The sequence below is a fragment of the Sebastes fasciatus genome, chromosome 9 (genome assembly GCF_043250625.1).
Source record: "Sebastes fasciatus isolate fSebFas1 chromosome 9, fSebFas1.pri, whole genome shotgun sequence".
NCBI lineage: Eukaryota > Metazoa > Chordata > Actinopteri > Perciformes > Sebastidae > Sebastes > Sebastes fasciatus.
Window position 1 is genome coordinate 13960862 of NC_133803.1, and position 26651 is coordinate 13987512.

At 39.6% G+C, this 26651-nt stretch overlaps 1 protein-coding gene across 4 annotated transcripts in view; it reads right to left on the minus strand.

The window, feature by feature from the left end:
* map3k21 (mitogen-activated protein kinase kinase kinase 21) overlaps window positions 1–25822 on the minus strand; it is a 37793-nt gene extending 11971 nt beyond the window's left edge. The window contains exons 1-6 of one of the 4 annotated variants that reach the window (XM_074646160.1): window positions 24129–25821; window positions 5321–5501; window positions 5007–5155; window positions 3488–3663; window positions 1153–1393; window positions 256–378 (exon numbers count right to left, since the gene is read on the minus strand). In XM_074646160.1, coding sequence (XP_074502261.1) covers window positions 256–378; window positions 1153–1393; window positions 3488–3663; window positions 5007–5155; window positions 5321–5501; window positions 24129–24930 — 1672 coding nt within the window. In that variant the 5' untranslated portion in view covers window positions 24931–25821. Of the gene's footprint in view, window positions 1–255; window positions 379–1152; window positions 1394–3487; window positions 3664–5006; window positions 5156–5320; window positions 5502–23520; window positions 23562–24128 lie in introns of those variants that run through there. The other 3 variants (XM_074646161.1, XM_074646163.1, XM_074646162.1) reach the window with 3 other exon arrangements.
* Window positions 25823–26651: the final 829 nt, after the last annotated feature.

The following is a 26651-nucleotide window of genomic DNA, read 5'->3' on the forward strand; positions in this document are numbered from 1 at the left end:
ACAGAGCCCTTGTCATTGTGACACTGTTCCCATGTTCCCAGTTCCCATGAAATCCTCAGAGAGTTGATGTGATTTCTTCAGTTATTCAATAGTCATATTTTTAAATAAGCAGATTTGACTTAATCCAGGCCAAGAAAAACAGTACACAACCACAACAACAGTGACAAAGTGGTGGAGGAGACAATCAGGCCTCGCCTTAAGGAAAACTAGAACTAGCGTCGGCGGCGCGGAGGCATAAAAACAGACAGAACTTACGCTGAATGGCTCGTAGCCGGGGGATGAGTGTTGGACTGCTGGGAGGAGAGGAGCTGGTGCAATGAAGGCTTCGCCTCTTATCCATGGAAGGCGACGCCTGCACGGTGATCTTATGCTGGAAGTCTAAAAAAAGCAACACACACATACAGTCATTAAAAAGCTCAAAATAGTTACAGTTAGAGAGATCACACACCGACATGTATGTTTTTACTTTCGTATATGCTAGATGTTGATTTGACAGTGTCAATTTCCCATGAAATGACTTTACAAATCTCTGAAATATTCTGGTGTACAAAAGATGAAACACTGGAATGATTGTTTAATTTGGATATTAAAGTCTGCTAACTTGGTCTCAAAAGCCTGGAAAAGAATATTACTGTACTTCTTTATAATACTGCAGAAATCCACTATGTTTTGTCATTGGTTTATTAATTTTGTTGTAGTCATAGAATGATACAAACTGGTGCATGATTGTTGAAAACAAAACAGTTAACCCCACATTCTAGATGTGATTTATATGAATTTGCTCACAATTTTGTTCATTGTGTTAACGAGACACTCAGAATGGCTTTAATACTGTACTTTTACAACCGCATTTAAGTATTTCATTACAATTCTTCCCATTTAGGATCTAAATCAGCTTATACACTGCTTGACATAGTAGATGTACTGTAGACAGTATATGACAAGGGACGCAGCATGAAAATGGTATTTGTTTATGTAGAGTACCCACTGGACATTGCTTTTGTCAGGGAACATCTCATATTAACCGCTTGTAATTTCCATCTCAAGGTTGGACGCAGTAACAATTCAACAAACTCTTTTCACCACTCGCAATAGAAGACCAACAATCTAAATATGAAACCAAGTCAAGACGGGTTCGGTCTGTTCACTCACCTGAGGGCAGGCTGATGCGGTTTCCATCCTTCAGTTTCAGGCGAGAACGTTTGAATTTGCCTTTCCTCTTCTTCACGTTGGGCTTGTCTTTGTTGAGCTGGAGGATGAGGATGTTGAGCTCTCTCTCCAGCACGTTGATCTCCCGCTCTGCCAGCTGCTGCTCCCGCCGCTTCAGCAGCTCCTCCTGAGACTTCTGCTGGAGGGCGGCCCGTGTTAGCTCCTCTTCTCTGGAACGCAGCTCCTGGAAGAACCAGGAATTAAGACACATATATGTTTAAATTGGAAGACAGACTTCTGTTGTCATAATCTCCTGGGTACCAGAGAGGGATGATCATTTTGAAAAATGTTCTTAACCGTTAACCGACACCTCGTTAACCGATTATTAACCGCTAACCGACAAGATTTGTGCCTCGCATGCAGTGACGCGCCAGCTGCAGTGTATGAGCACAACAGACAACTCAGTCCCCAGTTCACCCGTCCGGGAGCGTTAACTTAGCAGCCACGCTGCTGCGTGTAGTGTCGCGGACCTGCAGCCACTTTCCCAGTAAAGGTCTCCACCGCACATTTAGTTTAGTTTAGCAGGTTGTCAGCTGCATGTCTGCCCGGCGTAACAATACTTCGTCTGCCCGGCATAACTTTAGCGAGTGTCCGACAGACGGCGTCTGTGTGTTGGCGGTGAGTGTGAGGTTGTTGGAGGCGTTATAGCTGTGAACGTAGGTGTAGAAGTGTATGTACAGTTTATTTTATTTTTTTCGGTGGAATACTCCTTTAATGAACAAACCAACATTTATGGGATAATATTGGCATTGTTTAGAGGGAAAGTGCCTTTTGGATCCAGAAAGTATTTTTCTCACCCTCTCTGGATTATTATCACGGTTGGGAATTAGAAGCAGCCACCAGCCAAATGCTGGTAGATTTTGGAACCCACCAGCCACAGTGGCAGGTGGACAAAAAAGTTCTCATGTAACAAGAGAAAAGCTCCTTGCATTGCATACAAAGACGGACAGGAGTGTTAGCCGTCTATTAGATAACTCCTTCCACAACAAGTTGGTTTCAGGAGATTACTGCCTGCTGTTTCAAGCCGTGTTACAAAGCTAACCAGTCTTGTCTCCTCCCATGGCTTACTCTTTCTTCGTTCCCTCCATTTTGTCTTTAATTGCTCTCAGCTGAGTAATAATAATCCTTACTGGATGACTTCCATAAAGCAGCTTTACAGTCAAGCCACTTCAGCCACCCACCTAGACACAGATTACTGTGAGACGTTTACAGGAAATCTGCTGATGTAGTGGTTAATTCTACGAGAAATCTTATGAAATTTGCGATGGGAAAATGTTAGATAATGCTCAAAGCTATTCATTCCTTTCTTCTCTTGACTTATGAAAGCTTTACATACCAAGCAAACTTTATAGGCTTTTTATGTCATGGTGCAGGTTGAGTGTTTAAGTGATTAATTTGGATGTTTGGGAGTACACACACATGTTAAAAAGGTGGTTTAGCATAACTGAACGGGTAGAATACATAAATATATATTACAAAGTAGATCAAATTATTAAACATATAGGCACAAATTAAGTCTCTTAAAACAAAAAACAACACCTGTCAAGTTTTTAATATCTGTGTCATTCAGTTCACCATTCGTTGCCCCAGCTGTGTGTGCTGATCCTGCTGTTTCTACAAACACTAATTAACCCCCCTCTTTAAGCCAGCGATGGGAGACTTATACAGGAAGCAGATTAAGGTCTTAACAAGGGGAAGTACGCTAAAGCACCTCGGCATTAATGACTCGTTTTGTTAAACGCGCGATTAGCTTTTCCACTGAAAGTAACCAATTAAGCCTTTTAGTCCGTAAAAAGCTGTCCCCAGCGATTCTGCGTGTTTAGACCAAATCTCAATAATAGATTAGTCAACATTTATCATCACTAAAAAAATAAAAGAGCAGAGAATAGTACAAGAAGGATAGGAGGTCTGAACACGTTAGTTAACGCTGGCTAACTTATTAATTACTTTTATCAACGATTCTTTTCTCACACACGTTTATATGATCATTCGTACAGCTGGATGTCGTAAACTTTCTCTGTATGTTTGATTCTGAAAGCATCATTTCCTCTCTCGCAAGAGCCTCGATTCACAGTTTGTCATCTCAAATGTATGTGATATCTCTATTCTGGCACCCAACAACACAGCAAGATGACATTTTCGATGTGTACCTTTAGCCCACTGCTAGTGTTTGCCTACAGTCTTTCCTTTGTTTTGTCTCCAGCCAACACTGTGCCGTTATTATGATGTTGACACAAAAAGAGTCTATTGATGTTTGTGTTTCATCACTCTGCCCTACCTTCTCTTTGGTCCTGAGCTCATCAAACATCTCCTGGATCTCCACCCGCCAGTCGTCCTGCATGCTGTGGAAGGAGTCCTGGGGCATGGTGGCCATCACTGCCTCCTCGATGGCCGACAGCTGCTCCAGGATGCAGGAGAAGGAGGGACGCACGTGGGGGTCCTGGTCCCAGCACTCTGGACACACACATTGCAATGTAAATATTGACACATTAACAAACACAGTCAACAGCGTGTATATGTTTTGCTCCAGCAAGCAAAGTTTCCCAAACAATATTGTTGACAACAGGCCCAGAGGCCAACTTTGGTAATAAGTGACCACAAAAAGGGCTCCACACAAAACCTGTAAAGGAAACTCACTGCATTAAACCCACTACCACACATATATTGTCTACCATCTATACAGCTACTGAAAAGAAATCCTTATGTGAAGAAGAATTTAACTAAAAGTCAAAGGTCCTTGTGTGTACCGTTACGTTAAGGTACATAACCATTAGCTATACAAACAGGCAAGTTTAATGGTTGTCCCATGTTATTTAGGTGAGACTGAAGACAAAGTCCATTTTATGTTTTATTGTAATAATGTGGTTATTTAAAAGGAACAGTGTGTAGCATTTAGAGGGATACTGACTTAACTCAACTGCACAAAAATGTGTGAAATAATTCAACTGTGCAATACTCAGACATTAATAGTGCATTTACACTGTACATTTCAAGAAATATTATTATCTAATTCTTATTTATACCATTCTGGCATTTATATTTAACACACCTAATAGAACCCACTTCTCAGCATTTTGTATTTACTTATTTGCACTGTGGTTATTTGTTATATATTACATGTCTTAATGCAAGTATTTGTACATATTTCATATTTCTTACATTTTCATTTCTTATTTTTAATTTTACTACTTACTTATATTTCTTTACATATATTGTGTTTATATTGTAGCATTATGTACATAATTTACATGTTACTTACTCCTTTCTTTATATTTTGTTACATTTCTTTATGTTTATATAAGAGCAACTGTAACACCCCAATTTCTATTTAGTATTTCTGATTCTGATTCTGATCTATTGGTAGAAATGGAATATAATATTATTATATTATTTTCTTTAGTGTATATCACCTGACATAAGAATTGTTGTGACTTTTTTACTTTTTTGCAAAATAACTGATGAGTTATTCTGAATGGATGATTATAAAAAAAAAACTTGAGAACCTTTTTTGTGACAGACTTTACAGATACAGAGACTATTTTCAGATCAATTAGCATTTACAGTCTTTACAAACTGTTCATGTACTATGGCTTCCTTGGAATAAAATTTCTGGATCATTACATGACTTTATTTTCAACAAATAAAAACTTACCACAAACAGATTACTTTATAATAATACAAGTAATTTAACTCCCCAGGGATTTGGTCAATTAAAACAATAATAACAAAGATCCTGAAATGTTTTCAGGACATGCTTTCCTACATTCTGCAGTAATATTGTTATGTTACACATTTACCTTCCATGAGCTTGGCGAAGGGTTCAGGGCAAGTGGAGGGGATCGGTAGAGTTAATTTATTGACCGCCACGCCGTAAGCAACAGCCAGGCCGTCTATCCCACGATATGGCACCTCCCCTGTTAACAGCTCCCACAGCAAGACACCGTAGCTGGTGTTTATGACGCACATACAAAGAAAATAAAAAGAAAGTAAAAGGAAAGTAAAGGAGAGGGGGGAGGGATATTAAACAAAGGAATGAGTAATGATGTCAGACAAATGTGTAAGAGTAGATATTTTATTCTTGGGTCTGTGTTTAGTGTCGTATTTGTCATACCTCCAGACGTCACTGCCTTTGGAGAAGAGGGATGACTTGATGACCTCGGGGGCCATCCAGGAGTAGGTGCCTGCGGCTGACATTTTTGTGGTTCTGTGCCACTCCCTGGCCAGGCCGAAATCTGTGATCTTCAAGGTCTTCCTCCCGATGTCGTCATTCTCAATCGTTTCAAGTAATAAAACTGGAAAAAGAGAGGGATACATTAGAGAGGAGCCATGGAAGTGACTGGGAGTGGGATGAGGGCAAAAAAGGAAGATGAATATAGATACATGAGGAAAGGGAATAACAAGCGATGAGTGATTGAGAGAAAAGGAAAAGTGGAAAGACAGGATTGGGATGAAAGTGACAGATGTGAGGGGGGTAGAAGAGAAAGGAGAAAGACGAGTGAGAGAGAAAAGGATACAAAGAGTGGGGGGACAGACAGAGAGACGGCATGCAGGTGAGGAGATGATAGTCGATATTCAACAAGGCCAACAGAGGTATGCAGGTCATTTATTACTGTAATAACAGAAGGTTGACAGCGTCACAAAGCCCATGTCCTCAGGTCCTAAAACTGTTTAACACATTAAAGACAGCCGGAACCCTCCAAACCTGCCTGTAACACTACACCTGGCCTGAGAGCCCTGCCACGGCGACGCCACAACCCACTGTCGTGCAAAGTCAAGTTTTACTCACCAATTTAATATTAGTGTTCCTGTTCCTGAAACCCCCTATACGTTCTTATATAAACGGATGTATATCATTTTAGACCAGTTTCAACTCAGTTAGATAAACATTACTCAAATTTCAGTTATGATACAACAAAATCAAGTTTGCTACTCAATTCAGTTAAAGAAAATACCCAAAAATAAAAAAAAAAATAAAAAAAATAAAGATTGCCTAACTACAAATCTCGCATTCACACCAACAGCAAATTTTCGCCTTGCTTTACTCGCACAAGTTGGATCGCCAGGATCATTTGTGTTCATTTGTGGTACTCGCTCCAGACGCGTCGGAGAGGAGAAGGAGCTTGTCTTCATAGATCACAACTTTTCTTTCCGCCATTTACGCCATCAACCATGGACGAAATAACCACCGTTGCTGCTTTGTACGTGTTGTGGAAGTCCCAGATATGTCAGAAAACCAAACGCCGTCATGTCTGGGTTCTTAGCTGTATTCGAATACAATGTCATTGCATTGACTGTATCTAGCAAGCCACACGTCGCTACTGCGGTATGAACCCAAAAGAAACAGATTGATTTAATTGCAATAAACAGAACAAAAGGATGCCGAAATAACTAATTAATTAATGCTTTGTCGGGTCTGTCCGCAAGATGACAATCAAACAACTTTTAAAATGCTTGTTTTCTGAATGGAGTTTTGGATCAATCAGTGCCAGGCTATGCTAACATTGTAGCAGCTCCATCATCACTCAGCATAACGTCATCTAGGCATAAATACGGCAGCAACATTGTTGTAAAAGCATCAAAAGGATGCTTTAATAACTACATAATAATGACAATTTGTAAACAGTCCGAATTCATGCTTTGTCCACAAGACGACAAGCAAACAACTTTTAAAATGCATGTTTTTGATTAGTGCCAGGCTATGCAGCTGCTCCATCAACACTCAAGATGAAGTCATCAAGGCATAAATACGGCAGCATCATTGTTGTTTGTACCATAGACAGTCTGTGGTTTATACACATACATTTATATACAGTATTTCGTTCGGTCTCTGTACAAATATGATGTACTATCGTAACTCTGGGTCCCATAGACAGCTACAATATCTATTTCCTCCATTTCTGATTCAACGTCAGGACATCAGTGACAGCTGGAGGAGAATCTCAAAACTGATAGGCTTTCGCGACACAGCGTCACGCAAATTTCTCGCTCGAGCTGAAATTTTTCAAGTCCCGCGAAAACGGGAAAGACGCAAATTTTGCATGTTTTGTTATGTTCATCTTGATCCATCGATTAATTGTTACAAAGTCAAAAAGTAGTGAAAAACGTCCAATACACTAATGTAAAGCCCAAGGTGACGTCTTTGAAGGTCTTGTTTTGTCCAACCAACAGTCCACAACTTACATTAAAGGTACTCAGTAAAACAGAAAGCAGCAAATCCTCAAAATTGGGAAGCTGAAATTAGGGAACACTTGTTATGTTTGCTAGAAAAAAAAGAAAAAAAAGACTTAAACAATTAATTGATTATTAATATAGTAGTTGCCGATTCATTTTCTGTTGATCGACTAATCGATTGTTTCAGCAAAATGGACTGTTTTTTCCTCTGCCAAGATCTCCTCACATTACAAACTGTTCCATTTCATTATTTACATGCAGTCCTAACACTGCAGGTCAATTTGAACCTGTCCTATCAGCTGTGTTGATTCTGCAGAATGCCAAAGCCAGCAGAGAAACTAAAGCTTGAGGTGGTGAAGGTGGTTTGTGGGAGGCACTTAGGTGTTAGGATTAAAACAAACACCCGAGTGTAATGCTGACACATGCACTCTGTGGTAATATTCCCATGGGAAAAAGGGTGCAATGATAAAGATACATAGTGGAGTTTGAGGCATTTGAGTTTCTTCACCTACTGTATCACAATGTAAACTTGTACAAGTTACTTAGTTTACAGGATATTATTAAAGGATAAAACAGCTTTCAACAGAGCCGTTGTGATATGTGTGTGTCCAAGTATTACTTGAATGAAGTAGCTGCACAATGTGTGCTATTTTATCATTCACTGACCTTGGACTTCCTCCTCCACAGTAGTACCAAGCTAAAACCTGCTAAAACACACACAAACAAACCTTTTCCACAATTCTCGATCACAGTCATGCGTAAACTTGCACCTATATTACACTTATGTGCAGATTTTTTAACCGTCTGAGACCCAGGTGGCATGGTTTACCTACAGTAAGCATACTGACCTTCAATCCTAGCTAAGAATACATTGTGATTAATTACACAACAAATGTGTCTGGATACAATCTACTGAAAGGTGTACGTGTAGGAGGGATAGAAAGGAGGAGAGCTGTTAACTTCAAGAACAGATAGTGTGGTCAAAAATTGGCTTAGAGACCTTGAGACAGATGCATAAAACTCAACAGACTCCACACTGAAAATCTGTGTATTGTGGAAATGTATGAGGAAAACTGAAAAAAAAAAACACATGCTGCTGACTTTCCTTTGTGCTATGCCCACTCACATAACTGGCCATATATTTGCAACACAAAACAATGACAAATATGGTCCACAAACCCTCACAGGTACTGTATTCAGCATAAAAAATATGCTCAAATCTTAACATGGCAAACTGCAGCCCAACAGGCAACAACAGCTGTCAGTGTGTCAGTGTGCTGACTTGACTATGACTTGCCCCAACCTGCATGTGATTATCATGAAGTGGGCATGTCTGTGAAAGGGAGACTCGTGGGTACCCATAGAAGAATTTTCATTCACATATCTTGAGGTCAGAGGTCAAGGGACGCCTCTAAAAATGGCTATGCCAGTTTTGGAGTTTGGAGCGTTATTTAGTACGACACAGTTGGTATCAATGGATTCTTTAGCTTTTCTAGTTTCATAGAATACCAGTATCTTCACTCTAGCTTTAAAACTGAGCTCGCTACAACCTTAAAATCGCAAGTTGTGTGCGTTTGTGTCAAAAACATAAATACTATATATTAATATAATTTTCCACTTTCACTGTGTTCATTTTTTATACAATATTATAGGCGCCAAACATTCATTAATTTTCAGAATTTTAACCCTTTAAATGCCAGTTAGTTCACTTCATTTAAATTAGCTTCTGTATACTAAATGCTAGATTGATTTTATTTTATTTTTTTCACAATCTGGGATACTGTATGTCTATGATTAGCAACAACATAGTCTTTGATGCGAACACATAATATAGCAGTAATGCCCCTTGTGGAAACCAGGAAAATAGCATGTATTTGTTCCATAGGGCAAACATAAGAAAATCTCAATCTGGTGGAAAATAATAAAAACTACAATCTTGAAGCCAGGGCTCTGGATTGAAAGCCTGATATAATAGAATGCATGATTTTATGCTGTAATGACCGTGGGATCAAAAAAAGTTTTAATGAATTTCAATGGGGACATTTTTCTCCTTATGGGTCTGAGTGTCTGTATTTTGGCTAGTTTATTTGAGCTTATTACAGGAGCTGAGGTTTAACTACCAAAATTTGAAAAAGAAAATAATAATAAAAAATAAAGAATCACACCTTTACCAAAATGTATGCCATATGCATTAACACAGCCAATAAATCTAAAAATAAAAAGGCAAAAATGTCCCTAGTGATGCACAAGGGTTAAGTGAAGATGTTCATGCATGCATTCTATTGAGGATAATGTAAATGTAATTATATTATTCACCGTTTATTAAGTTGAAAATCTGAAATATTAGATACAAATGCTTGTTTTATGTGATAATAAATTAAATATCTTTAGGTGTTGTGTCGTAAGATTGTTGGTCGGACAAAACAAGCTATTTGATGACGTCAACTTGGGCTTAGAAAGTTGTGATGGGCATTTTTCACAATTTTCTGGCATTTTATAGACCAATGGATTCATTGAGAAAATAATTGGCGGATTAATCAATAGTGAAATTGAGTTACTTGCAGCCCAAGATGCAACACAACACAAGCATCACTATTGTGGTGTAAAGTAAACATTAATGTTGCAAATAAAATGTGTCCATGAATGTGTATTTCTTTATCATATTTCTAATATTCTGCTATCCTCAATCACAAGTTTGTATTTTTTAAGTCTGCTTTAATGTATGCATCATTTATACATATAGCACATTGACTAAAACCACCAAGGACATTTGGCTTGTGTACTGCAAACATAACTGCGTTTTACCACAACAGAAAAGTAACCATTTTACTTCAACTATCATTCCAAATGATCACAGGAAACGCATAACGGACAATTCCTGGTAATAAACTTGTTCCTATCAAAAACAAATTGTTCTTTAAACGCACTGAAAACACAATTCCCAAGGGTGAAATGATTTCAAGCAGTATTTTAACCGTAGTGTGACTCCTATGGGTCTCCACTAATAACAGGGGTATTGGTGCCATTACTAGCCTAGGGCATGGAGGGGATCCTCTACCCAGGCTGCAACAATAGGAATTCCATTACAAACAGGTTTCACTAGACCAATGATATACTCCTACTTCCTGTTGTCAAGTCCTCTCTCAGTGATTCCGTAGATTCCTCCCAGCAGGCTCAGTAGGTTTATAATGACCTTTGATGGGTTAGTTACACAACCTAGAAGAACAGTGGTTTTGGGATAACCCCGTCTGCGTTGATTGGCCTATAGAATATCATGCCAAATGCTTTCTTTGTAGCGCCATGATACTTCAGTGTCAGCCCTCTAGAAATTTCTGATAAAAGACCTAGCTCCTGTCCACATGACTCCATGCTGACGTGATGCTACAAAAACACCTTTAAACCGCAGCAAGCCATTTTGTTTGGCTGCCAGACTCTATTAGCAGCAAAGCTAATAACACAACAACACTACAGCTACTGCTGGTTAACCTGTGTCATGTGATTTATAAAGTGTTACACATCGTCACCCATTGTATAAATCTATCCAAGCATACAGTGCAGTCTATGAAAATCTAGAAACTAATTATTGTTTCGGCTCTGTACTTTTATCAAAGAATGAATGTCTGTGCAAACGTCATCATCGAAAATTAGGGATCCGATACTGTGCTCATGTACTTCTGTATAAGATATTTAGGGCAATAGTATAACAGTAAACAACTATATGCTATGTAAAGATATAGAGGAGTAATGTCTACCCGAGCAGAGAATGAAGTCATTCTCCCTCTGTATATGTTGTAATCAGAGCTTCTCTGTGCTTTGTTTACACAGCCGGGCCGGCCATGCATGCCTTTTAATGCGTGTTAGTGCATGTGAGCGTGCATAGGTCTCAAACAACAATAAAAAAACTACTTTTGAGGCCATTCTACAGCACATCAAACTGCAAAAAAAACTGAAAGGAACTAGACATATCTTAATTATTAAGGTTGTAAATGATGAGCATAATCATACAATTGGACAAGTCCATTTAACTAATCATGACATAATATTTTATGTAATAACATAAAAATTGTAAAGGAGAGACTTATCTGTAAAATTAGGTAAGTGAGGAAGGAAGAAGCTAAGTTAGGACTCATGGTGTCCTCTTCATGGTCTAACCCTGACTAACCTCCAGCCAACTTTGAAGTCCACCATGACCTCTTCACCCTATTCTAAATTTTCTAAGAAAGGTTAATCTCAGCAGGTTTTCAACAAGAAGCTCCATTTCAAGTTATTTTGTCTAGCCTTGTAATATAAGCCAGACCTTCAGGAAAAAAAGCTACATGCTAAAGAGAACATTTTGTTTTATTGAAATTAAGTTATTCTTTAAAAAGTCTCACTTTCAGGCAATTTTTTACATTTTACTTCTGTAACCGAAGCACTTGATCTATGTCTACACATGCCAAAATTCATATTTAAATAAAAGTAAAGTGCAATATCTCAAATAAAAAAGAGGCAATTACAACAATAGTCTTGTGACAATACATGGAATTGTAGCTTCAGAATTGCATTCAAAAAGCAGAAGAAGATGCTCTGGGTGACTTCTGTGTAGAGTCATCCTAAAAGTCAAGCCCCAGGTTAAACCACACCCTGTACTGGATCCACTGCATGTGTTCAGGTTAAGTGTAAAGTTAGCACATGCGAAGCCTTCGTCGCTGAGCTACTGCACAAAATCAGGCTGTGTCTAGTCAGTCTTGAGTATTGTTTTGCTCTTACAGACAATCAAAGGCCTGTTTGGATTGGACATGTTGAAGAAATGGAGGCGGGGCAATGGTAACCTAATTATTACTTGTGCATCTCATGATTTGAATCCCGTCTAAATATAGGTCATGTCAGTATATTTTAAGAACTGCACACTCCCACTGTTACATGCCAGTAAAAATAGCCAAAGGTTATGGCAAACGCATGAATGCACCAACATCCTTGACTTGAACAAGTTGAATATCAAATATATGAATACATGTGTAAAAAATCATATTGAAGAAATTTAATGAATGCAATTTTAGCATTTTTCCTCTTATTTCAAAAATCCTGACTTTGAATATTGATAAAAGTTGTACTGTAAGATACTTGCCCAAAGTATGTCCATACCAGATTTCAAGACTTTAGTCTAGGGATGGTAATTTAGAATTTTTTTTCAAACCGATAACCGACCCTCGTTAACCGATATTAACCGTTAACTGACAAGATTAGTGTGTTGCATGCAGCGGTGCTGTGGTGTTAGTGCCTAACAAGCCACTCAGCTGCAACAATAAGCCGATGCACAAACTAGTTAAATCCATCATTTATCACCAGCTGCAGTGTATGTGCAAAACCGACAACTGAGTCCCCAGTTTACCCGTCCGGGAGAGTTTGCAGCTACGATGCTGCTTGCATTGTTAGGGACACATGCAGCTACTTTCCCAGTAAAAGTCTCCACCACATTAGCTAGTTTAGCTGCAAGGCTGTCAGCTGTGTGTCTGCCCGGCGTAACGGTAGCGAGTGTCCGACAGACCGTGTTTTTGTGCTACATTCGCAGCTGTAGCGTTACTGGTGGCTTTGTGCTCACCTAATTAGTCAATTAGTCATCTTTTATGCTTTTTCATGCTGAATGGCTTGTTTCTAAGTAACTTATGAGCACATTTCGGGTAAACACAAGATTTAAAGTGGTGCTTTTTGTGATTCTTTGTGGAGAAATTCAGTTCTACAGATCTGTCCATTAGATCAACTAATCGATTAGTCTACAAAATGTTAAGTGTTAGTTGACTAAGAATTTCTTTGGTTGAGGACAGCCCTAATCATCACTGTTAGATTATTAGGTTTGCCAGTTGCATAAGCTACAGGTGATGTGTGAAACCTGTTTGGTGTAAATGGATCAGATGCTCTAATTCCTGTTTACCTTCAGACTCACCTATGATCTCTTTTTCCATTGTGCATTGCAAATGTCTTGAGATACTTGCAATCACTGTCTTATAAATCTGTCATGTCTGAAAAGGTTATAACTTTGTATGTTTTTTTCTGTGCTTTTTCGCAGTATACATCTTACTCTTTTGAAAAGAAAATGTTTTGAAGCGGACAACAGTGCAACGCAACCGGAGATGGATATGCCTCCAAGGCAGACCCCACCCTCAGTCCAGCCCCCATTTAATTCCCCTTTCCAACAGTGGATCTTCAGGCAGACCCATCTTTCATGGTGGAACAGTGGGAAGATCAGAAGCAGAGCTGCTGCCTTCAAAGCAGGTCCCACGCTTCTTCCCATTGCTTTCTCCCCCTCAAGGTAAAAAAGAAAAAAAAAAAAACTTTCTGGGCAAACATGGCCATTTTCTTCACTCGTCAACAAACTAAAAATAACTCAAGTGTAAGTCCCAGCCACTCTGCAGCAGTTGAAATTCCACAAACCAATGATAAATGAAAATTAAAAGCCAGTTTTAGAACGTTTTGGAAGACACAGCACATTTGCAGTACCCCGATTCAGTAGGCATTAAATAGTGTGCATTTGTGTGTTAAGTACTTTCACTGTATTAAAGACAATTTAACTAACTCCATACCTACAGTATTTCATGCACATTATATCAAATATGCACAGCTAAGAAGACCAACAGTGAGTCTTGAAGCAGTGCTGATCAATGAAATCTCAAAAAACCACAAAGCCAGTTCAATTTTGTTTTATCTCTCTGTCTCTCTATCAACAGACAGTGCTGTGTGAAACTGTGCTCCTTATGCAGAAAACACACCAGAGCAGTGGCGAATCGTAGCCTGCAGTGAGCTATGTGTATGGAAAGCTGTAGCCGTTTTGCTGTGCGCACAGAGAGTCAGTTTCCTGTATCTGCGTTACGTGGGTTTCGCCACTGCCACGCCCCTATAGGAGACTAGCGGTAGGTCCTGGGTCTATTAACTCCAATGGGAGAACTGAACGTGACACAGATTATGATCAATTCTTTTGCCCCCATAATCCCCGAAGTAAATATTGGACTCATTTTTCACAAACCACATATCTTCTGCACACTCACACAGAAATGGCATTTTTCAGACGGACAAATCAGGAGAAAATAAGCTTTATTCGAGCCCTTTCTCTGTCTCAGCAACACACTCTCGCGAGATCTGGCAATTAACTTCTGTTAACGCCCTAGCTAACCAACTTTCATAATGCTAAATATAGCTGTTAGCTGTGTAAATATCTAATGTTAGCAAAAGAAAATCTAAATACATAATGTAAATATAATCCTATCTGCTTTCATCCATCCTGACAACATTCACAACACTTCCAAACAAGGTGAGGGGATGTGAGGGAGAGGCGAACACATAGATATATATACGTAGATCTGAACGGAGGAGCTGCCGGTTTTCTGGATAAAAGGCACTATAAAGTTTACATTTCTCAAACAATTTTTTTTTGGTGAAAAATGGTTCAGTAACGTTACTGCTTCTGGTTCATGGATCACCACCCAGTTTGTCTGTTGATATGGTATTAAAAAATCGTACTCTCAAAACACATTTTCCTTTAAGAATTTTTCACATCATCAACATTACAGTTTAAGTTACATCTTTATAAAACATTTGCTTCCGTAAGTCATCGGGTAAGAGCTAGTTAGCGTTTGTTATTGTTAGCTAATCCTCGACCAAAGCTAATGTTAGCTTATAGATCTTCATGTCTAACATAATATTGTGTTTAAAACTGGAAATTTACGATGTGCGTCTAATATCGCAAAGAATAAAGCTGATGTCATGTCTTGGGTTTTGGAACAGTAACGTTAACTCTCAGCAAAAGGAATAATTTTCCATCAAGTAAGTAATTCAGTTTATGTAACGTTAAGATGAGCTAACGTTGATACACACTCTTTTGAGCGTCTAGCAGCGATTATAGCCTAGTAATGAGATTTTAAGTAACTGGAGACAAAACTGTCTTTTCTACTCCCCGTAGATCATAAATCCTTGAATATACAAATGACTCATTGAAATTGGTTGAGAAATGTAAACATTATAGTACTTTTTATCCAGAAAAAAAGCAGCTCCCCTGTTCACTTGTGTGTGTTTACAGGCCAGTCCTGACCTCCACACTATGACGGCGATGCAGATGTATTGCAGCAACAGGCTGAAGGGGCCAATGCGGTATCTACGTATATACATCTATGGGCGAACATGCCATGATCACGCCACGACTCAGAAGACAGGAAATGTAAACCATTTCAAACCATTGGCGGAGCTTGTAATGTGTCATCTTAGTTGTCGGGCATCTTTGCTTATGTTACAACAAATTTCTTCCCGCCTGAAACACATGAACCCGCCTCCCGGCCGCAGAAACATTTTATTATTGCGGCGAGCCGCACTTTGCCACTGCCTGGTGTGTTTTCGGGATTTTGATACAACTTTTTAATACAAACTTTGAAATGGCATAATAATCTACGACTGGAGAGATTTCAAATTAAAACATAACCTCAGCATAATCCTGAGGCTTCTTTTACTTTTGTGTGGCATAACTAAGCATTGATGCAACATGGTTTGCTGTAAAAATTCTCAGTGCAGCCTCCTAACTTGACGTGGCAGTATTTTCGTAACTGTGCCAACAGACTAAGCATGAGAGTAAGAGGGCTTCCTGTAGTAAGCAGAAACAAGGCTGCTAAACATTCCCCGACTGGTCTGTCTCTCTCGGTTGAAATGAGAGTGCCCCCAGGCATTCTGGTTGATGGGAAAAGGATCAGGGCTAATGGCTGGCTAAATCCATCTATCATGGTCACGTCTCTCCGGGCCACTTGCTCTTTGTCTGTCCTCTTCCTCTCCTGGCTTGTGTCTGTTTAAGCTTGAATTAACCCATAACTAGGCTAATTAAAACATGCCAAATGTTAAAAGGTGTACAGCCACTACCTTTTGCCGTATTAGCATCTATCAATGTGCTCGGGAGCTACGGAGGGGATTGGTTGATTCGGAAGGCAGCTCTTCTCAGCTGTGGGCCCTTTTCCTTTTCACCCTGCCCTGCAACAATAGGTGCAGTCAGGGAGAGGTCATAAAAAACACAGTGAAAGCATCTCCACTCCTCCTCTCTCCCCTCTGCCCATTCTCTCGTCAGAGAAAAGACAGGCAATAACTGTCTGTGTGTCACCAGGGGTAATTGTGGGAAGCCTGAGAAAAGTTGCCCTGCAACACCTAGTCAAGCTTTGGTAACTTTTCCTCTTCGATTCTACTTACTGCAGAAGTAGAGCAAGACAACAGAAAAATTACAGGAGGAAAAAAAAGAATTCTCTACTCATACTTTTTCTGAGCTACATCAAGCCTAACTGTTTTCTCTCCTGCTGTGAGCTTGCTATGACCCAGTAATGAAAAACTGGGTTTAAGAGGTGTCCTTGGCAATGCTGTTCCCACAGAAGCAGAGTTGTTCACAGGGAGACACAAAACTATAAGACTGTTTAGTATTTTCATACCGAACGATGCAGCAGCGGGAGGACAGGTAAAATGAAATCGAAGCTGCTAGCACTGGTATTGAACCGGTAGTCTGTGTCTTATTTATTCTCTTCATTTGGGTATCAGCACAGAAAATGTGTGATAGGTGCATCCCTTATTTATATCTTTTCAATGCATATTTTCAATTGCAATAGTAGCAACATTTTTAAGACAACCATAGTGAGATAGAAAACTTTAAAGGGACATATTATGCTCATTTTCAGGTTCATACGTGTATCTCCAATAAGCCTGCATGTGACATACAGTAGAAGGGGAGCCAAATCTGAATGGCTTGTTGAATCAGATGCTGTTTTATCTAGCAGCCCACAAAAACTGACTGGGTTGTCTTATTTCAAAGTTTGTGGGTTGGTAAGCACTCTAGATACCCAAATGTATGTGCACAAGCACTGAAAGGGTTTGTTTTTCATGATATGTCCTCTTTAATAAAACTAGATGAAGATCCAACTTTGTGGATGATCACATAAACTGGATTATAGTCATACATTTCATCTGGCAGATGCTTTTGTTCAAAGAAGTGACTTATAGTAAGTGCATTTGTCACTTTCCATAATGATATTGAAGAATCCAGTCTGGACTGTCCTTCCCATGTGGGCCATTTTCATCCATGATTGGGACTGTTGCTTCAATGCGATGACACCCAACTAATACTATTGTCATTACTATTATACTCTTACTTAAAATTATACTTAACATTATTTTATTTCCTTTTTTTAAGCTAAATATATTATTATTATTTTTTTTAAATCTCTTTTTTTATTTTTATTTTATTTACTTTATATATTATTTACTACTACTATTATTATTTTTTATTTATTTAATTTGTATTGGAAATTATACTTAAGTTTGCGCATTGTGCTACACAAATAGAGATGGAAATACAGGTGCACTAGCCCTAGCACTTTGCCCTGGTTGCTGCAACTACTAAATCAAAATAGGGTTCTTCAATGGCATGATGATTTGCATATGTTTTCTCCGTTTTGTCAGATACAGCGTAATGATGAAGTCTAACAATAGCTTATGATTGATGGGAGAATGCTGTTGCACGTGCTCCAAACTGAATTCCATCAGGTTCATTGGCGTTCGAGCACACATTCCTGGCATACTATCGCTCACACCAAGATGTGAAACTCCAAAGTTTATGTGGGTTATGCATGCTGGCTCCGGGCCAGGTTTCAGTGTGATTTCTTGCTCTTATCTACTGCTCTATGAAAACTTCCACTCCTAGTGTGAGGGCGAGTTTAAATCAAAGTTGTAAGATGAGAATATTGGAAGGGTCAATGACAGGATGTAATGAATATGACTAGGATAAACAACAAATTCCCTAAAAGCCTGTTATCAGAAGACCAAAATTAACAATAAATGTATCCTATAAGAAGTATTGTCTGCATTGCCAGAGGCTAATATAACTTATGTATCCACACCATATGACTCTGCTGACATGCTATTGTATTTAGGGGACATAATCATTCATTACAACATTGCAAGTATAGCTTATTCTTCTTAGTTTGTCAAATTAGCAAGTTGTAAACATGGAACCACAACTCTGCAGTTGTTTCAGACCAAACTAAATTGCCAATATGTATTCTGAATATGTCAATATAACAATACAACAGTAGTAAACAGTAGTTTCTGGATGACAATGGAGCTCTATGGCACACAGGCAGGCTGCGGCTACACAGACAATACTTGTTAACAGGATACTATTAACAACTATTTGCTGTTTTTTATGTGTTCAGTAAGTTCCTTGATTAATATGAAAAAGAAAAAGTGACACCAGCATTATCCTTAAAAGTTTGAAAACTGCATTGGCCAAAAAGTAGACATCAAAAATAACAAGGAGCAAGAGGGAGCAGAATGGAACAAGGGAAAGAAGGTAAGTAAGGAGAAAAATAACGAAGTAAGAAGGGAAACCCCCTCAGTTTGTGGCAATAAAAGAGTACCGCTGCTCTCTGGGAGATTAAATATGAACGGAACAAAACAAAACGAGGGCTTTGAGACCCTCCGAGTCCTAGCCATTCTTCTGGCCACAGTAGCCTAGCAACCGCTGCTTGACCAGTCCATTGTGCAAACGTATGTTAAGCTTTTATCCCTCATTAGCAACATTCCTCCCTGCAGGCTGGGATTTTACAGATTAGGTTGAAAAACACAAAAGAGATTGGACAAATCTTGCTGACTTCCAACATATTACTTTACAGGCTAATCATTGATCAAATAGCTGTATGTTTGTCTGCGTGGAGCATGTGTACACTGCAAGTTGATAAATGGCAGTCCGAGTAGTGGAGTGAAGGTGGAGGAGTTTAGTTGTGTACCTGTCTGTCTGTCTGTCCTGGTTTAGGACAAATACTGGAGTGGAAAAACTTGACAATATATACCAAAATAGAAACACAGCCACACCAACAGACATTTTGCTCATTAATTATTAAAAAAAAGTGACAGATTGCTGATTAACAACCACTTATGTGCAATGTATCCATTTTCTATCTACCCCCCGTGTAGATAATTCTCACTCCTTTTATCCTTTTAGACTGACCGACGCACACTCAACGCCAAGACAAACGGACGACAGTCCCTCACCAGCAGATGCAACAACTTCTCTAAGCTGCATTATTCTTGGTTTTTACTGGGAAAACAACCCAACACACTGCAGGGTGCCATTTGTGTGTTTGTGTGTAGGAGAGAGTCCTTTGTGAACTCACTGCCTTGGTTCAAAGCAAACAAATACAGCTTCTTTCATTCTCTCTTTATTTAGATAAGACCATATATTGACTGCAGATGGCCAGACTTCTGACCCTGGGATGAGCAACTACCTGCATCTAGTAACGGTGCTGGTAGAATTCAATGTCTTTCTTGGTCTCATTTTGTGGTTAACAGCTAAATTAACAACTAGGTTAACAGGAAATCAAGAATGAATTCAGAAAAACTGACATATATTCCACTAACCCACAATCCTATGGTAAAATGTTTGAGTTCCCAGGTTTCACTAGAGCCCAGAACTGAAATAAGCACATTATGAATGGTCTCTCATAAGCTTAATTTAAAATGTTCCCTCTTTACTTTAAGCTTAATGCTGCATCTATGTCACAGTGAAGTGGCAGGACAAACACACTGACTTGTGTTCGCAGCACTGTGCCCGTTCGGGGGAGTTTGTTTGTGTATGTTCACCAAACATCCGATTAGCTTAAACAGTCTAAATGGCAGTTAAATCCTCTCTCTCCATCTGCTCTATAATTAACACAAATCTTCCATCTTAAATAAGACTACTTTTAGGGTTGGGCTTGTCTACACTGTTGGCATCATATGCACATAAAATGCATTATTTCAAAGTTTTGTTAAAAATTGTAATGAAAAAAAATTGTCCACATTCAAAATGATGTGATGGTTTCATCTTGGAGAGTGAATCAGTTTTACTCTTATGCATACTTACTGTATTACAATATATATTCTAAATTACTGGTGTTCGGTCTGGAAGGAGTTTTTTTAGATTTATCACAATTTACTTTTACTATTTTCTTGTGAATGTAGTACGTGGACTGTAAAATTAGTTGTGAGGGTTGACGAGTTGTGAACTTTTTGTCATGCTTTCACTATTCCTGGCATTTATCAACTTAGATTATATTTTATATACGTCATGTTTGCAGCATAAATGTTATCACTGGGCATATGTGCGTTTGACTTGAATAAAGATATTTCATGGCATACACAGGACCCTTCATTATCCAGCCCAGTTGCACAGCAGTTCATGAAATAGTCACAAATTTAATGTATTGCTTCGTGTACAAAGACACAAATTTAAAAAAAAAAATGTGGTGGTCAGCACGAAATTTGAGTTGATTTATTTGTCATGTAACTTCCATACTTACATTTACAGTACTTCCGGAGTTATTTAAGCCCAAACCACAATCTTTTCCTAAGCCTAACTAAGTAGTTTGTTGCCTAAGCCTAACCAAGTCGATCTATTCCTAAACCTAACTGTTTTATTTTGCAAAGACTGGAGCAGAAATTGACACGTGCGTCACGTGTTGCAGGACATTCGTAGTAAAAATCATGAAAAATATGCTGTTGGAAGTCGTACTGAGTGTCCTGAAAAAAAGGGAAATTTGTGTCTATGTACACGAATCAGATAAATTACATTTCGTGACTATTTATCGAAATGCCGTGACACAGTGTTGACATTATCTGTAAAGCGTTGCGAGGAAATCTTTATCTTTTTCAAATCCAATCAAAACGTCTCAATCTGGTGAACATGGAGGGTCTGGTTTGTGTACATTTCACATGTTTGTCTCTACATTCACACATTGACTCTCACAGCTGGAGATAAACAGACATCAGTACACCCGAGACTGCTCCCCACATGGCCCCAGGTTGATAAGTCTCAGATCACAAAGGGAGAAATAGTGTTGGGAGTCATATTACGCACATAAACACACCTGAATTAAAGTGGGTAGCCTGTGTCAGTGGGTATGTGACTCAGACTCTTTTTCTTTATCAAGACCTGTCCATTCATTATTCAGTCCTGGGAAACTAAGGTTTGCTGGCTTGTTGTCAGTTACCAGTCCAAAGAGGAACTAGCACAGAACCAAGTTCCAACTGCACTCAAAGGTGAAACCTGCAAATACTCAATCCAATTTATTTTTTTCCAAACCTGAACAGCTGCAGCAATTGTGAAACTATGCAGACATTCCCTAATGAATGAGCAAACATTCCTGCATCTGAAGTGAATGGTGTTTCTCTATTATTATACTTAAGTTCTCTGTCTTACTTCTTTTTTACCCTATGACCTCTGGTATTAGCTCTGGTTGGTTCAGCACATGGCCTGACAGTGTGGACTGAGTGTGTCTGGCTATGTGTTTGGTAAATCACTGACTTTATTTGAACAACATTTCAGCTTGGATTGGAGAGGGGGCTGGGAAGGTGAGTGTGTGTGTGTGTTTTAAAAGGCTGACGGGGGTGAGTAAGGGGGAGTATGGGCAAGCCCAGCTGAGCAAACTCTTTATTTCACATCCTCTCGATGGTATCCCCCACCTCTTCATACACCCACAGACCTTTTACGCCTCTTTAAATCCATACTGAGTGTGCTGCACCACTGATGTTTTGAAATATATGTGAATTATGAGTTTTTAGCAACCTTAATTTAGGCTGTAATGGCAAAACTGTGTTTTCCTAATAGGTAAACCATATCATTAATATTATATTAAACAATCACTATCTGTGCAACAGGTTTGGCATGTGGACATGTGTGGAGTATATGGGATTTCAAATAATTATTTTATAAGAAGCTATAGAGTTACTTAACACTAACACAGTTACTCAAGCAAACCTGAACTGCATCAACACGCAACTATAAATAACTATAGTGTGCAATATTAATACAATGAATGTGAATACTTTTGTCTGTGCAATATATCCTTGATGCAATATACACCTCAAGTGCAACTACCTTTGTTTACATTTTATTTATTACATCTACCCTACCTATTTTACAAGTGCAATTACCTGTTTACATTACATCTATTTTTTTTATATTTTATACTTCTAGTGTAACACTTCTGTTTATATTTATTTATTACATCTACTTTACCTGTTTTATTTGCTTTATAACTGTGTATGTGTTTTACCTGTTATATGTTTTATCTGCCTTGTTTGGTCTTGTCAAGTATTTGTTTTAAAGCACTGATCAGAAGTGGCAAACTGTGAATCTCGTTGTATTTAATACAATGACAATAAAGCTTATTCTATTTATTCTGCGATATTTAATGAAAATGACAAACAGTACAGCCAACAGTAGTGAGTAAACTTTCAGGTGATCACCTGGTGATCTCCCTCCAGCCAGCTGCCTCCTTATTTAGGTGTTAAGTTTAATTTAAAGGTCCCATATTATAAAAAAAAGTGAGATTTTCATGTTGTTTTTATTATAAAGCAGATTGAAGTGCTATATAAATAATGTTAAAGTATCAATCAGTCAATCCATGGAGAAATACACACAGCCTGTATTCAGAAAATGTGCATTTGAAACAAGCTGTCAGGATTTCTGTCCATTTGTGATGTCACAAATATACAATATTTATACCAAACATAAACATTCTAAATGTGTCCCAGTTTGACAATAAAGCTTTCTATTCTATTCTATAGGAGGATAGGCTACATTTGCAAGTTAATACAATGACAATAAAGCTTTCTATTCTTGAATTGTGATTAGTAATTGGCCTTTTATAACGCTCATTATAACAGTCTTTTACTCATGGATTTTTATCTTGGGTATCTGTCTGTGGATGTGTGAGATTTTGTTGTCTGCTCTGTTGACCTGTTTTTATTCTGCCTATGTCTGTAAAGCACTTTGGTCAGCTCATGTTGTTTTAAATGTGCTATAGAAATAAATTTGACTTGACTTGACTTGACTTATTCTATTCTATAGGAGGATAGGCTGCATGTGCAACAGGTGGATTGCTGAGAACTGTCCCCTAAAGTTAGGTAATTTATCTTATTCTATAGGAGGATAGGCTGCATGTGCAACAGATGGATTGCTGAGAACTTTCCCCTAAAGTTAGGTAATTTATCTTATTCTATAGGAGGATAGGCTGCATGTGCAACAGGTGGATTGGTGAGAACTTTCCCCTAGAGTTAGGTCATTCATCTGTCTCAAACACACAAACACAATTCAATTTGTTTGCTTACTGTTGCTGGACTTCAGGTCACGATGGATGATGGGTACCACGGCCTCCACCTCATGTGCAACTACCTTTGTTTACATTATATTTATTACATCTACCCTACCTATTTTACAAGTGCAATTACCTCTGTTTACATTACATCTATTTTTTTATATTTTATACTTCTAGTGTAACACTTCTGTTTATATTTATTTATTACATCTACTTTACCTGTTTTTATTTGCTTTATAACTGTGTGTGTGTTTTACCTGTTGTATGTTTTATCTGCCTCGTTTAGTCTTGTCAAGTATTTGTTTTAAAGCACTGACCGGAAGTGGCAACTTTGAATCTCGTTGTATTTATAATAATAATAAAGCTTTATATTCTATTCTATAGGAGGATAAGCTGCATGTGCAACAGGTTGGCATGTGGACATGTCTGGAGTAGATGGGATTTCAAATAACTGTTTTATAAGAAGCTATAGAGTTACTTAACACTAACACAACTAGAAATAACTATAGGAGGATAGGCTGCATGTGCAACAGGTGGATGGTGAGAACTTTCCCCTAAAGTGAGGTTATTCATCTTAATTGATCTGTCTCAAAAACACACACAATTCAATGTTTTGCTTACTGTTGCTGGACTTCAGGTCACGATGGATGATGGGTACCACGGCCTCCTCGTGTAGGTAGAGCATCCCGCGTGCAATCTGCACGGCCCAGTTGACCAGGATGTGTGGAGGGATGCGCCTTCCGGTCAAGGCCCGGTTCAGCGTCCCGCCTCGGGCGAACTCCATCACCAGGCACAGGTTGGGCTCCTCCAAACACACTCCCTCCAGTTTAATAATGTTGGGGTGCTGCAGCATGGAGAAGAGCTTCGCTTCTTGTTTAACACTGTTTGCGGTGGCTGTGATGTCCTCGTCTGGGTCTTGCCTGGCTGCCTTCACTGCAAACTCCTCATCTTTCCATGTGCCACGGTACACTTTGCCAAATCCCCCCACGCCGATGATCTCCTCTAGTGACAGTTCACTGAAGGGGATCTGGATGGGCGAGCTGGGCTCTCTAGCCCCGACAGACCCACTTGTGGCAGGGAGACGGTAGATAGCTGGCTGGTAGGTGACATAGTTGGATGGGAAAATCCCGACCCGGTGGTTGATTTTACCCGTCCACCAGCCCTCGTCTCCGGAGATCGCTGCGTCTTTGGAGAGCACCTCCACCACGTCGCCTTGCCGGAGGCTGAGCTCGTCCTCGCCGCTCGCCTCGTAGTCATACGCGGCTGTCCACAGGGAGCGAGTCGAGCACAGCGGGGCGGAGTGAGCCCACGACCGGGCTGTGGGGGGATCTGTCCAGGCATGATCCCCGGTTGTCCCTCCATCACCACCGCCGCCGCCCGGCCGCCCTTCACCGTTTGGGAAAGCGGCCTGCGATGCATCCATTTCTCGGTGGCCGTAGCGGCACCATAGAGGGTGCGCAGAGCTTTTTAAAAACAAAAATGTAAACTTTAAAACAAGATATTTGAAATCCTCATGATGTCACATCTATGAGACAAGCTGGGGAGACAAGAGGGGACATTTCCTTGCAGCAGCAGCCCACAAAACGTGTCCAAAGTCCCCTGTGTGTCCACAGAGAGCGTCCACAACCCGGTAACTTTACGCACGTCGCCACTCCGGTAAAAAAGCGTACCGAGGGTCAACAACTTGCTATTTAAAGTTAGTGTTGACGGGTTAAATAGCAATATAACACTAACAACTCATGTCTTTACATCTCAAATACTCTCTGCTACCATGACAACATAGTCTTCTGCTGCTTTATGCTAATGCCAACAAGCTAAAGTTAGCTCTCTCTACAGATGGAGCTAGTAGTGCCGCAAGAGAGAGAGGTGCACCTGCTCTGTCCACTCCAGATAACCGGATAAAGTGAGGAAGTTTCTCCTCGAAAGACGTCTGTAAGTCGTAATCTAGTCACCGAGGTCCGCGGTGTTGTTTATGGGGCTTTTAAGAAGATTTTTCAACTAGCCGGTTAGCTTAGCATAGGTCAGGAAAAAAAGTTGCAGCTTTAAGTTCGGTCATTCCTACTAAAGTTGTGTTTCTCCTTCAGGGGGAAGAGTTGAAGAAAAAGTTGTTGTTGAAGACTCGGAAAACACATGTAACATCCCTGGGTTTCAACGCAACAAATGCGGGGAATAAAAAAACGTGGAGAGAAAAAATCCCGTCAACTTTAATCAAAACAACCCCCCCTCCATCGCCTGTTTGTCGCCAGACTATAATGAGTCGGTCCCAGCAGCAGTGAGAGAGAGAGAGAGTGAGTGGCTGTGGAAGACGGAGGAGGATCTGAGGGGACTCTGCTGCTCCATGCTAGTGATGGGAGTTCAGGCTCTTCTTTAGTGAGCCAAATCATTTGGCTCAGCTCAACCAAGAAGAGCCGGCTCTTTCGGCTCCCAAACGGCTCTTCTTTTTTTTTTTTACCACTTCTGCCTTTTATAATACAGCCAAATTTAGCGCTGTTTTGACCTATGATTAGTATGTGTGCATATATGTTACAACCCAGAGTTGGTGTAAGGGTAAAGGAAGTAACATGCAGCCGGTGTTATCAGGCAATCACTTGTTTTATTGCCTGAATTGAAATTAAAGCAAAATAAAGCACACAATAGTTTGAATTATAATAACCAAAAACAAGGGTTTCGGGTGGCCGAAAAGGAGAAAACAAAAAAAGGCACACACCCTAACCCTGAATAATCCCTAACAAAACAGACAACTAAACCACTGCTCTACTCACAAAGAAATATAAACACAAACGAGTACCTCAGACTAGTTAACATTCAATCTAACAATCTAAAGTCCACTGACTCCAGTTGGACCTATACACAATATTCTAGTTAATATTTCACACAACAATCGAGAGGCACGGGGACAGATCAATGGTAATCACTGCCCGCCGTAGCTTAGTCACAGCTGGCTTTTAAATCTTTACACACGGCACAGCCGGCTGGTGATTGGATAATCAGCGGTGACGTATCAGAGGCAGGACCACAAACGGCGGGAAACTGAGGGCATCCACCTGAGGGCGGTCCGAAGGTGTGGCCCTGAAGGGGATCCCCTAGACGTGACGTCATCTTGGAGCGGAGGGACAGCGGAGCGCACCAAAAGAAAAGAGCGAA